The sequence below is a fragment of the Polyodon spathula genome, chromosome 10 (assembly GCF_017654505.1).
Source record: "Polyodon spathula isolate WHYD16114869_AA chromosome 10, ASM1765450v1, whole genome shotgun sequence".
In the NCBI taxonomy this organism is placed as follows: domain Eukaryota; kingdom Metazoa; phylum Chordata; class Actinopteri; order Acipenseriformes; family Polyodontidae; genus Polyodon; species Polyodon spathula.
The window spans coordinates 18,778,021-18,791,002 of record NC_054543.1 but is presented as its reverse complement, the minus strand read 5'-3'; the positions used below and the strand labels follow the sequence as shown (position 1 = coordinate 18,791,002).

At 39.1% G+C, this 12,982-nt stretch overlaps 1 protein-coding gene across 3 annotated transcripts in view; it reads left to right on the top strand.

The window, feature by feature from the left end:
- LOC121322027 (tolloid-like protein 2) overlaps positions 1 to 12,982 on the top strand; it is a 134,984-nt gene that overhangs the window by 71,670 nt on the left and 50,332 nt on the right. For all 3 annotated transcript variants that reach the window (XM_041261463.1, XM_041261465.1, XM_041261462.1), the window contains exons 3-4: positions 6,612 to 6,692; positions 10,762 to 10,932. In XM_041261463.1, the coding sequence (XP_041117397.1) occupies positions 6,612 to 6,692; positions 10,762 to 10,932 (252 nt within the window). The remainder of the gene's footprint in view (positions 1 to 6,611; positions 6,693 to 10,761; positions 10,933 to 12,982) is intronic.

Below are 12,982 nucleotides of genomic sequence, written 5' to 3'. Positions count from 1 at the left end.
GGGGGGGGGGGGGTGGAGTCGAGTAGGGGGGGGGGGGGGGGGTGGGGGGTGGGGGGGGGGGGTGGGGCGGGGGAGGGGGGGGGGGGGGTCTAAGACCTCCGCTTCCACCTCTGTGCTCTGGAGGCGAAGGTGGAGAGGTGGGTTGAGTTCCAGTGACGAGTGATGATAGGAGCGAGAGGAATCAATGAACAGAGGGTCTGAGGGGGAGGGACAGGGTTTCCTGCTGGGGAGATACCTTGACGCTGAAAAGAAAGGGAGCATAGGGTGCTTGATACTTGACGGTAGATCCTTGTAGGCGGAGAAGCGGACTTTCCGAACAGTGGAAATGAGCAAATGGAAAATGTCTGTTGATATAGACAGACAGGAAGATGAGGCAGGGAGAAAGCTCTTAAGAATCCCATAGAGGGTCAGGCGAACTGCTGGTATGGAGTGACTGGAGGGAGATGCGGAGAATCCCTAGCATGGATGATGAGAGCCAGGATCCGGTTTTGATTAAAGGAGTGAATATTTGATTCTGGGCACAGAAGGTTGAAAACACTGAGCAGGCTGTAGAATAGGAAGCTCTTGAACAAGAAGCGAGGGCTGCAGACATGTAATGCTGAGCAGATTGAAGGAGGTTACTGAGAGTAGGATTTAGTCAAATAGCAGCTGGAGAAACTGGGGATTCTGGATGGGGGTTGTGGAAGCATTTGGAACCAGCTGACGGAACTTGGATACCGAAAGTAGAGGCAGAAAGAAAGCTAGAACTAAGGGCTGAGGTAGCAGCTGGAGTTGAATGCACGTATGAATCAGCTGCTGGGGAAGCGCATTGCCTTTTGCGCCTCATATTCTGGAAACATGGACAGAGAGATAAGATGCCGCCATTCTATGTGCTAGTTAATACGGGATCCATCAGCGGTTTGCTACTATCATGTCTGCTTGAAATGGAAAAGGTGAACTCACATTCGGAGGTTTGGGTTTCGCAACTGCAGTTATTCTCCTAATAGTGGAAGTGTTGTCAGTAGTGTGCAGAGGCTGCTGTAGAAAGCAGAGATCTGCTGAAGCAGTGATCTGTAATAGTGAATGGAGGACTGCCATTGTTAGAGTGTGGTGGTCTGCTGCAGAGTATGTGGATGCGGTGGATATTGGTCTTTGAAGTTAAGACAGGTTTAGATAGAGCCAGAGATGGGGCTGCTTGGGGCAGAGATGAAGAATGCAGAGGTCTGAGACAGCTGCAGAAACCGAGATGATGAAGAATGCATTGCTCCAAGGCTTCTGCGAAACATATTGATTTGGTCAGGAGCAGTTTATGACTATTGGGGGTATGAGGACATTGACTGAAACATTGATAATCATAGGACATGGATCCGTGTCTGACTGGTGGCTCAAGTTGATGAAATGATGACTTTGAAAGTTGAATAAAGTGCCTTGATGAGCTGGTCGGTTTGGAGGAACGGAGCCAGATGGTAGACTCTGAGGATCTCAAAAAGCAGCTGAGCACGTTGCTTCATGGCCAGGTCGTCAAAGAGGGGAAGAGTTGAAATTGAAGAATGTCAGTTGATATAGATAGGCAAAAGGTTGAGGCAGGAGGGGAACTCCTGAGAATCCCTTGGAGTGACAACGAACTGCAGGAATGGATAGAAAAGTTGGAGTGGGAGAGCTTTGCATTTATAGCAAACAAGCTTAAAGACTGTATATAGAACTTGTGGTGTTATACTGCCATCTAGAGGTTATGATTGGAATTAAACCATTGCTTGAGTGAAGCAGGGTAGAATATATTTGGTTATTGCCATTAAAATCATTGTCTATGTAGAACAACAATTGCGTACTCTTTTAGATTTTAATAAATATATTCGATACATGTTTTAGGACAGTTAGTCATGTATATGAGTAAGTTAACACAGTATTTAGATGTCACTATTCGGCGAGTTGAACGTGCCCTCACAGGTTGTGAAAGCACAGCAACAGGAAGCCAGAAGATTGCAGTACTGAGGCACAGAGCTTGCAGTGCCTGATGAAGCTGCCTGGTCACCATGGCAACTTACCACTCCCCACAGTCACTCAATAAGGACGTTGCCATGGTAACCATGGTTTGAGAACACCAGTGGAAAAGATGCAGTACAGCAGTGTCGTTGGAGCATGTTGTGACCAGTCGAAATCACAAGCCGCCACAGGTTGAAATGGAGTATGAAATGGGATAGATAAAATTCTAGCTAAAACTGAAGTGAAACCGCAACTTCTGTACAATGAAAAAGTATTGGCAGTTATTTCACTAAGCTGGCGGTATTTTCTGGAAGTCATCATGCACTTTTCTGCATAGTAATGTAATTCAAATGTTATAACAAGACTTAACTGATTGATTCTGGCAGCCTTCAGTAGGGATAACAGCAGCTCCATATTAGTCTGGGTGTTCAGATGTCTAGGATTGTTTTCTTTTAAGGTTTCTAAAATGGTTTGTTGATGAAAGGTGCTGGTGCTCAACCTGCACCCACTAACTTAAACCTTTGTTTAAAAAATGCATCATAAGAAGTTAAAAGCAGAAGCTAGAAGTTTTTGAGTTTTAAAAAAAGATTGTTGAGTCTGGCAAGACCTAATTTAGGTCTAATAAATGCAATAATGATGCTAAACTAACTAAAACAGTCAAATGTGAAAGTATTTAAATAAAATGTTAGTTGAGGTCATGAAACATTGTGAAACTGAAATGTTAAACTGTGTAAAGCTGCAAAACAAGCGAAAGAGTTGCCATAGACATTAAGCAATTTGATAGTAATTTGAGGACGTCCATCCTTACTGCTAAGTGCTTTCAAAATTTAGTTACGATTCACTTGGATTCAAAGAGATGTACACGATCATTTAAACAATCGTTTACACAGAAAGTTTAAACATGGGTCATACCATACCAACTCAACCAGAGCCTTGCCTGACCGTCTCAGATTTTACTAGAAAAATTCACCTGGGGGTTTTTGGGCCCACTGAGTTCAGAAATGCTAATCATTAATTTATTTATTTTTTTAAATTTCCCTTTCAGCTGTGACCTGGCAAAGGTCAAGCTGAAGTGAAAAAGTGACCCTTACTAGAAAAATTACCTGGGGCTCAAATTAGAGTAGCACCTTGTTCGACTCGTAATAAATAGGGCTTTCGAGAAAAAAATACCAGCAGCACCTAAGTCACTTTTAGCAAGTTGCCAGACGAGGGGTAAGTGACGAGTTTTATTCGAACTTCAGCCCAAAAACTTTACCCTGTAGGGGATGCGGCTCCTAAGATGTTAGTATTGCTGTAAGAACCTTAGGGACCACTCTTCCTAATTTTGTGAAACACTTTTGGTTTCAAGTCTCCCCCACTGGTCATTACCCCCCTCTGAAATTAGAATTTTTGGTATTTCTACCAAGTTTAGGCAGAAATAACTCACGTGGGGGTGCTCCAAAAAATCACCCAAAGATATTTTGGATAGATGTTGAGGAGATCTACAAGAATCAAACAAAGAATGTTGGTATCCGCAGATTTTTGATTTCTGGCAGATTTTGGCATATTTTTGAAGTTGCATTTGCCATGCATGGCCACTTTGCTGAGGCTAAAGTACCACATAGTCCTAACTGCACTGACGTTATTCTTCAATATTGCATTGTCTGGGGTTAGCTCTGGAGTAAATGTGTGACAGAGTGTGCTTCCAGTGGCACTAGCTTGGAGCTCAGGGGTTATGAACTTGCACATGGAAGATTTCTTTGTTACAATGACACATCTGAAACTACCAAAACCTCACTCAGGTGCATTTTAAAAACTACAAACTGATAGAAAACACAAAAAATTAATTACCATGGTAAACTTAAAAGAACTTGAGGCCAGAATGATTTTTCTGGTCAGGGTCATTTTTTCACTTTAGGTTGACGTTTGCCAGGTCACAACTCGAAGGGGAAATAAAAAAAAAAAAAAAAAGATTAGCATTTCTGAACTCAGTGGGCCCAAACACCCCCTAGGTGAATTCTTCTAGCAAAATCTGAGATGGTTGGGCAACAAAATGTCCCATTTCTGGTTGAAATAGCGTGAAATAACCCACATTGAATATGTTAATAGTTAATTTACAGCAACTCATTTAATGCTAAAGAGTGCATACGTGCAGTAGGATGGTATGAACACATGTACTGAAGCTCACTAAGTGCTTCTGATTCTCAACAGAAGCTGCAGGTGCATTAAGCTCTTCTGACTGAATCCACAGGAACTGGTGCTAACGGCAGGTTTTCAAACATTTGTTTTGCATCAGAAACTAGAGCTTAAACCACCCCTGGGAAATAAAGTAATCCCTGCCCTGAAAGGAAAGGGCAGCTCGTGGTGCAGGGGGTCCCAGCCAGAAGGGCCCTCATAGTCATTTGCAATTCTGTCTCACAGTCCCACTAATTTACTGCATTCACTACATGCTGCTTCAATCTATTGGTACTCTATAATGCATTTCACAATTCCAATTAACCTCCGTGGATGAGTTTGAGAGATTTATTTTTCTGAGTGTGTTATAATGCATATGTAGATTCTGTAATCTGGGCTATATATAGCTTACATATACTTTATATGCATAAAGGTTATATGTCGGTGAGATTCTAATACTATTTGTGACTACTTTTTGGTATGATACTATGCCTGGCAGGGTTAACTATTAATATTACAAGAGTTTGTTATTGGTGTGTGTGGTTTGAACTTAGGTAAGAAATACAAATAATGTATCTTCATTTTTATATATAAAATGTAGAACACTTGCAGCACTGTACCATTCTATAACTGCATGCCACACAGCACCCGAAGAATGCAATTATAGAATGATACTGTGCTGACGAATGTTCTGACAAAAGTAATCAACTTTTAATTTCAATAACTTTAATATTAACTTTTAAGAATTCTGTGTCTTACCCATGCTTGTTGGTTGTATGGGGAATTCTTAGAATTAAGGCCCTTCTATACCAAACAATACATGACAAAGCAACACGAGAAAATCAATAAACCCTCTGTTTTTCAATAGCGCCCTTCACACCGAAGACGACACGACAAGCGACATCGCCATGACACAAACTCCAACATGATTGAGCGATGAAAAAAAAAAATAGAACCTGGTCCTATTTTTATGAATTTGTCGCACGACAACTACACAACTGAGCAATCAGAGAACAGCTTCATGTCATGTGGTTTGAAATCAAGCCCTGTTTCACTTTCACTCAAAATGGAGGAGAAGATCATACTTGCAAGAGTCAAAGCAATTATTTTTGTGTAAGTGTGGTAACAGGTCTTCAAATTGGGTTGTCAACATACAAAAGTACTGTCTGAATCTGGCACCATCTCATTTTAGTTCTTGGACTAATCTATGAAATTCACCTCTAGCTGATCTTAGGATGCCATGCATCCAAATCTGGCGTCAGTAAAAATCAGTAAAAACCAGTAAAAATCATGTCACGTCTGGTCTGTGAAGGCCTTTTAAGTAATGTATTTCCGTATCACTGTTTCTTTTAATAGTCTGGGCCCTGCCCTGTAAATGTAAACTGTACTCAATAGGCTGTATCAATTATGTAAATCTAAATCACTAAACCAACTTCATATTAATCATGGCTTTTGTTTTCACCTTTGAAATGGTTGCTGGCTAGTTTGGTCTGGAGTTTTGTATTTGTTTCCTGTTGTTCTTCAACAAGTTTTTTTTTTTTTACATACTAAAACGTCTTCACCGCTGCATAGATAAAACCTTAGTCTCAAATAGTTGTATCTGAAATCTATGTGACATATTTGAATATGTTTTGCAAGAGAGTTAATTTAACTTAAATTTCACAAGTTTTAAACATTGTACATGCTGTACAATCCTATCCTCATAAAGGTTTATTACACTCAATTTGCACAGTATTTTTTAGACTTTTCCCATGCTTTCCCAATAGTAACCATATGCATTTATCATAGCATTGTTTGCCATGTTTTTGAATATGCTTTACCGTACCATGCACTCTACAATACTTATCTATGCTTATCTGTGCTTGCCATGCATTCACTATACTTTATTACATTGTGATATTTTACAAGGGTAGTTACTTTGTTATTTTGTATATACTGTATGTATAATATCCCAAGTATAAGTAGCAAAGAAAAATGAGTGGGTGGGTGGGTGGTGGTGGGGTGGGGCATCACTGAAGTCTTTAAAATCATATTTAACCCAAACCAATACTTTTAGAGCAGCAGAGAAACCAGAACCAGAGGACACAGCTGGAAATTAAGTGGAGATAGACTTAGGACAGAGGGAAAGAAACACTTTTTTTCACATAGAGAGTGGTGAGAGTATGGAATGGGTTTACCTAGTCATGTTGTTGAGGCAGAATCACTTGGATCTTTTAAGACCCAGTTTGACAAAGTTCTGAGATTAATCAACTACTATGAACCAGATGAGCTTAGGTGGGCTGACTGGCCTCCTCTGGTTCACACATTTTCTTTTGTTTTTACAGTATAAGCATAAGCATAGCACAGTGCTTTGTGGGATGGCAGTGTTTATTTCCAGATAGTGTAATAAAGTAAATCCTTGAACATGACATGCAGCACCTGGTTAATTGTATGTCAGTTTTCTGACACAGACTGTACAAAGAAATTTTCTAACCACCCATTCTTTCTGTTTTCAGGTGGTCTCAGGGAGAAAATCAATCCTGCAAGCCAGAACTCCACCACAGCAGCAAACCAGAAAAGCAGAAAAGTTATAAAGGGTAATGTGGTACCCCGCCCAGACCTTTGGGTATCTTTAATATTTTTTTCATTAAATGTTTTCTGCTGTTCTAGTTGGTTCAGTAGTGTCTATTTTATAGTTAAATGTGAATGTTGTAAATCTGCCAGAACTTTCCACTGCAGCTGCCAGAGGTTACTCAGCACCTATTTAAATGCAAATGTGATCTCTCTATATCTCCAGTACATGGTACTAGATTTTGTGCTGGAATAAACTGATTACAGATGTCAATACTGAAGGTGTGTGGATACGAATTTTAGAAGCTATTTAGAAACTATTCAGTTGCAGTGTGGAAAATCATTAAAAGGGGCAGCGTTTAGAATCAAAGAAAAGGCAAGCTCTGCAAGATAAATTTCAAGCTTTGTTACTTTGGGCTGTTCTATTATGAAAGGTCTTATTTGGAGCAGTTCCACCTGGCAGGTATACCAAGAAAGGTTAGGGCTGGTCACTGTGGATGAGATTTATAAAGGACATTGTGTGGTAGGAAGTCTATTGGTGCTGTCGTCAAGGTATAAGGAAATTATGCCAATTGAAGACTCTCTACAAGCTTGTAAATGAAATGCTTATACCCTTTAATATTGCAATTTAAAAACAGCTATGAATGAGGTTTACTTGATAACCTACTTGATTTTTTTTTAAAATAAAAATAAAGGGTTGGTATCATAAAGGTGTTAACAGCTTTGAATACACAAATGCAAATTGAAGTTGAGCATGTCTAGCTAAAAGGGCTTTCAGCTAAACTAAACAACTAGTATTCGTAAAAAGACTTAAACACCCTTTTAGGTAAGTGCGTCTAAATGTGAGCGATAGACACTGGTTCGCAGATATGTTCATGCAGATATAAGTAGGCTATGCCTGCATCTTCTGCTCCCATCGTCACATTCATTAATAAAACAAAGCTTTCAGATTTTTGTTGTTCTATTATCTGTATTTTGTCTTTAACCAAGATATTATTAACCTTTGGTTCACAGTTCAGTAGCCATTCACAGAGACACCATGCAATCAGTTTTGTCCCACAGGTTTTAATAATGGACAGAGAATTATGAATATTAATGTATGAAGCAGCACATTTTACACTTTTGGTCAGTTTTTATGAGCCATAAGCTTTTTTTTTGTTTTTGAATTGAAGTCATTTAAGTTGTCAATCACGCTGGACCCTGGCACCCATGTGTTGGGGCGGTAAAGTCGCCAGGTTCGGCTTGGCCACACGTTGCCATAGCGACCCTATGGTGGCCAATTGCACAGTGAGCTTGAACGGGTATCTGCACACCTTCAGCTCCTTGGGTAAAGTGGTGATTGGCTGGTTGGTAAGATTAGAAGACACGTACCGACAATCAAAAAAAGCAGGGGTAGAAACACTCACATTTTTTTTAAATGTTTTAGTAAAATAACAAATAATCAGTGTCTAACACAAAAGCTCTAAATTTACAAACAGCAATTACAATAATCCCTTGTTATATGAGTGTAGTTCGTTCCTTGAAAACTGCTTGTTAGGCGAAATCTCATATAATAGAAACGAAATCCCCATTGGTTCCCATTTTATAATCTTCGCTTGGTTCCAGAGCCCAAAAAATGTTCTCTTCAACACCCAAAATTCCCCTTAATAAAGGACAGAACAGTATCTAAATATGAAATCGCTGAAATTCTGTATCAGTTTTTAAAGAAATTAGCCTGAAGTTGTTAAGTAAATGACAAATAAACAATCTCTTGCGGTATGCATGAGTGCCCCACAAATAAAGACCGGGGCTGACACATAGTTTTCTTTCATGCACTTATCATAGTGTTAGAAAACGTACGTTATAGTAAATATTAATGAAGTTCTAAAAACACTAAAAATAAATAAGGCACAGTTATGAAAAAGAAAATGAAAAGAGAATATTAAATATAAAACAGAAATAAAAAAGCACTTAATAAGTAAAGAAGCAATAGCAGAAGCAACTGACAATCGCTAGACATGCAAGACAATCCGAGAACGGCACAAAGAATTCTCACAGCGCATGCTGGGTGGTGGATGCTGTGACGTACGTCTTGCGCAGACACAATATGATCGGCCACTTTGCGAGCTCCCTTCTCGTAAGAGCGAAAATATGCTCTTTTAGTGGAAAAACAGGTATTCATTTCTGTGTCTCGTATAATTGAAATCTTGTATATTGGTAGCTTGTATAGCGAGGGATTACTGCATTTGAAAGTAAAGTACTGTAAATAAGAAGAGCAATAACCTGTTTAAAAAGATTTCACGCTACTGTTTATAAGCATCCTTTTGAACCAAAACCTCACTCAGGGGGAAGAGGCCTTGTGACAAGGATGGTTAACTGTTACCCCTCGGCTATAGTCTGCACGAGTTTCATAATCTGAGTGACTGTCAGCCAGTTACAGTCAAGCTTTCTCACATTTTTAAAACAACAAAACAAATAATGGCGACGACACCTCGTTTGTGCTGCCAAACAATAATACATAATAACACTGGCTTTTCGCTGTCATATATAAAATACACTAATAATAATAATAATAATTATTATTATTAAACAAATTCAAAATAATACACAATATGCACAGGAATGGGGAGTACCCTGTGACAGCCCTGTTACAGTAAATTGATTTGTTTCAGCTGTCTAACATCTGGTAACTGTTAGATTTTCATGTTTGCCTGATCGTCTGTAGAGTTTCCTTTTCAAGCTCAGACAAGGCCCACAGCGACAGATGTTGTACAGCAGGCTTCTACAGATGTGTCATTCCATATCAGCCTTGTGCAACCACTTCTCCAGGACTGTTGGCTTCTTTGAAATCCTGATAGGAATGATTTGCTTGTTCATGTCTCAGCTGTGCAGAGCAATGAAAAGTGCTCAGTCAACAGCAGCTGGTAGTCATTTCTGTACTAGAGACCACTCACGTGTGGAAACCAGAACCGAGCGGGTGAAACCTGAATGAAACCCTGGGCATCTTTTACAGGCCTAGCCTGGGATCACACTGGCATTCTTCTATTCAGTCCTTTCTAAAGAGCTAATTGGCTTCAAAATCTTAAAATTGCTATGAGACTTTGTGATGAGGCTGTTAAATACTGACAAAGCCCTGCATCATGTATATTTCCTATTTCAGATGTTAGTGTAGCAAGCGAGTTTGAGGGGGTGGGGGGGGCGAAAATACAATATATTATTTTCTAAAGAGGATTAAAGGCAAAAAAAAATAAAAATGCTGAAAAACTCCCATAGGTTTTGATATGCTTGTTGGCATTTTGAGTAGCATTCAAGCCAAATTCCCAATTACTAAACCAATAATGGAAGTGTGGATTTTATTATAATCTCTCGGCTGGCTTTATCTGTGGTGTGTAGCTACAGCCACTGAACTTTTTTAATTGATTCTGAATTTTATACAAGTTATCAGACTCATGAAAATCGATTTCAATCCCAGAGTGACTCACCTGGGAAAGACACAAGCTCTTGGTGTTCAGAATAACTCATGCAGTCATGGTAGTACAGGTATGGATCCTGGCTGTACCAATTTGTTGCTCTCACAAGTTGCAGAGGTAAAATTGTCAGGGAGTCACCTCACCATGCAACTGTGGCCCCTACTGGACAGGTGCCTGGAATGGGATCGGAGGACACTAACTGGCTTTCAGTTCTCATGTGGTACAATAATTGAAGTAATTATAAAGAAATACAAATTAGAAAAAAATAAAGAGCACAATACCAAGTTACCTGTCATAAGCGTGAAGCTTCTAATAGTATAAACAGTTCAGATCGAAAATACACTATCTGGATCTCCTAATTTACAGCAGTATATTTGAAGCAACACCACATACATTTTTAAGGTCTATTTATAAGACCTTCTCTTTTGAACTGCTGCTGGGCATTTTTAGTGCTGTTTTGTACATGTATTTATCCAGGAAGAGATGTTCACAGTACCAAGCTTTGAAAATCTTGTCCAAATAATACAAATCTGCTTATGTACAAGTATGTGTTTGAAAAGCCTTCGCTATAGAATGAACATTTTGTCCATAATGTACATTTTGTGTGAACTGCTCTGATTTAAATACGTTGTATTGTGTTTTGTAGGCCCAATGCAGAGACTTGCTCCAGATACCACACAAAAGAAGAAAAGGAATAAAAGAGTTTCTAAGGGAGCCAGTGAAGTTGCAAGCCGAGTGCGAAGGGCTGCAACATCGCGCCAGGAGAGGATATGGCCAGGAGGCGTTATTCCCTATGTGATAGGAGGAAATTTCACCGGTCAGTAACACATTGATAAACACTGTCCACTTAGGAAAACAGGTGTTTCTTAAACCTTACAGATTAAGCAGGATGGGCATGGATTAATATTGCTCTCACTTAAATGTTTTGCATGGTTGTTGATTTATTATTTTCTTAGAGCGGTCTGTGTAAGGTTTTGGTTCTGTTATTATTCTAATTGTATTGCACTTGCATGTTTAATATCTAGAAAAATGGCTTATCCTATTGTAATGAACATTGGTTAAGGACACTGATGAACACAAGTTATAAGAATCTTTCCAGTCTTCATGTTTTACCAGGTTGGAGGTTTGTGTACTTTCCATATTCACAATGTATTAGTTTCAACACATTATTTTTGTTTGTTCAAAACAGTCAAAATGCATTACATTGCTACACTTCATGAAAACATCCCAGTCAGTATATAGTGAGTGGTAATGCAGTACGGTGGTCACAAGATAAACAAGATTCCTAGAGGACTACAGTAACCCTTATTAATTATTACACAGTTAATTCACAGAGTAAAAAGAATACACAGTAAAAAGCCAGGGGACGTTAGTTATTAACAGTTGAATTGTAAAGTCAGAACACCTTGCATTCAAATGAACTGAGCTGCAGTAGTTTTACATTCATATCCAACAACAACTGATTAATCACAATTATAGCAAGTGAAAAATAATGCATCCATATAGCCAAATGTAATTGCTATGATCATATATTGAAAAATGTAGAAGTGTTATATATGGGATTTTAAAAGTGAATATGGTTTGAAACCACAACCCGAATATGCTAAGTCAATCATTCGCTTTTAGCTTTTGAGTGGATTGTTTGCTTTGGATCAGAGTAAAATTTACCCTACTAAGTAAGGGTTTTTGTGAGAGGTTGTACACATCTTAATTATGTATCAGAGAATTACCTGCAATCACACTGAGAGACCTGCAGTTACTAGTATTATTATTGCAGACCCCTGTGTGGTGTTTTTAATAGCAAAGTTTCTCTACAGTGGTGTAATGATATATAACACAAATAACTGTACTTTACATTAATCTTAATAAATAAAAAACTAGATTAAATGATGAAGCTGTAATAATGAATATAAACTGAATGTGTTACATGGTTAGCATCAGTGATGAATGAAGTGAATTTCTACAATTTATATTGGATTTCACTGAAAGACAGGATAACTGCTATTGCTGTACAAAAATACATACAGCAATGTACAGTGAAAATGTAATTTTAGTGACATGTTAGAATGCCTGAATGCATGATTCTGTTTGATATCCTAAATGTCTACTCTTTAAGCTGTTGTGGCAATGAGATGAGGTCACTTCAGGACTAGCACATTTAAAATTATGTTTATTTAAATCCTTTTGCATCCTGCTGTGTAAAATATCCGGAGATGCCCTGATGTGATACAAAGTTATAAAAGCTTTTAAGCTTTGATATAGTTATCTGGCCTCCAGTGTTTGCAAGAGTGATAAAAGAAACTGGAGCATGGCTCTCTGGAGCCTAAAACCCACTGACTGAATTGAACCTCCAAATCTAAAACAAATACAGAAATAAAGGGGATGCAGTATTAACCAAAATTAGAGACTGGTTAAGATGAAATCAGGGAAGGTGTCATTCATCAAACTATGATCTGGTCAGTGGTCTAACACAAACCTTGTTGATCGAGAGACAGCAGACCATGTGATGGAGCTCAACTTGATGAGAAGCAATCAGACAGCTCAGGGAAGTGGCCAAGGAAAACACTAGAGTGGAAAAGCAAACTTGCTGTGTAGCTGCTTGTGACAAAGTGTCCCCCCGTGTGTATTTTCTGTTATATGTTGCGTGTGGTGTGTTGGTGTGTTAAATGTTGGTGTATAGTCATTGGTACACGGGATTTAAATGGGTCTGTGTAACACGAGTGTTTAAAATGTATATGATTATTTAGGTACGAGGATTGCACAGTACTTCACGTGCAAGTACCAATGACTATAAAGCCTGGGGTTGCCAGCGGCTCCGCATCGCCTGGGGTCGCTGGAACTGCTTCGCCAGGGGTTGCAGTCAGCTC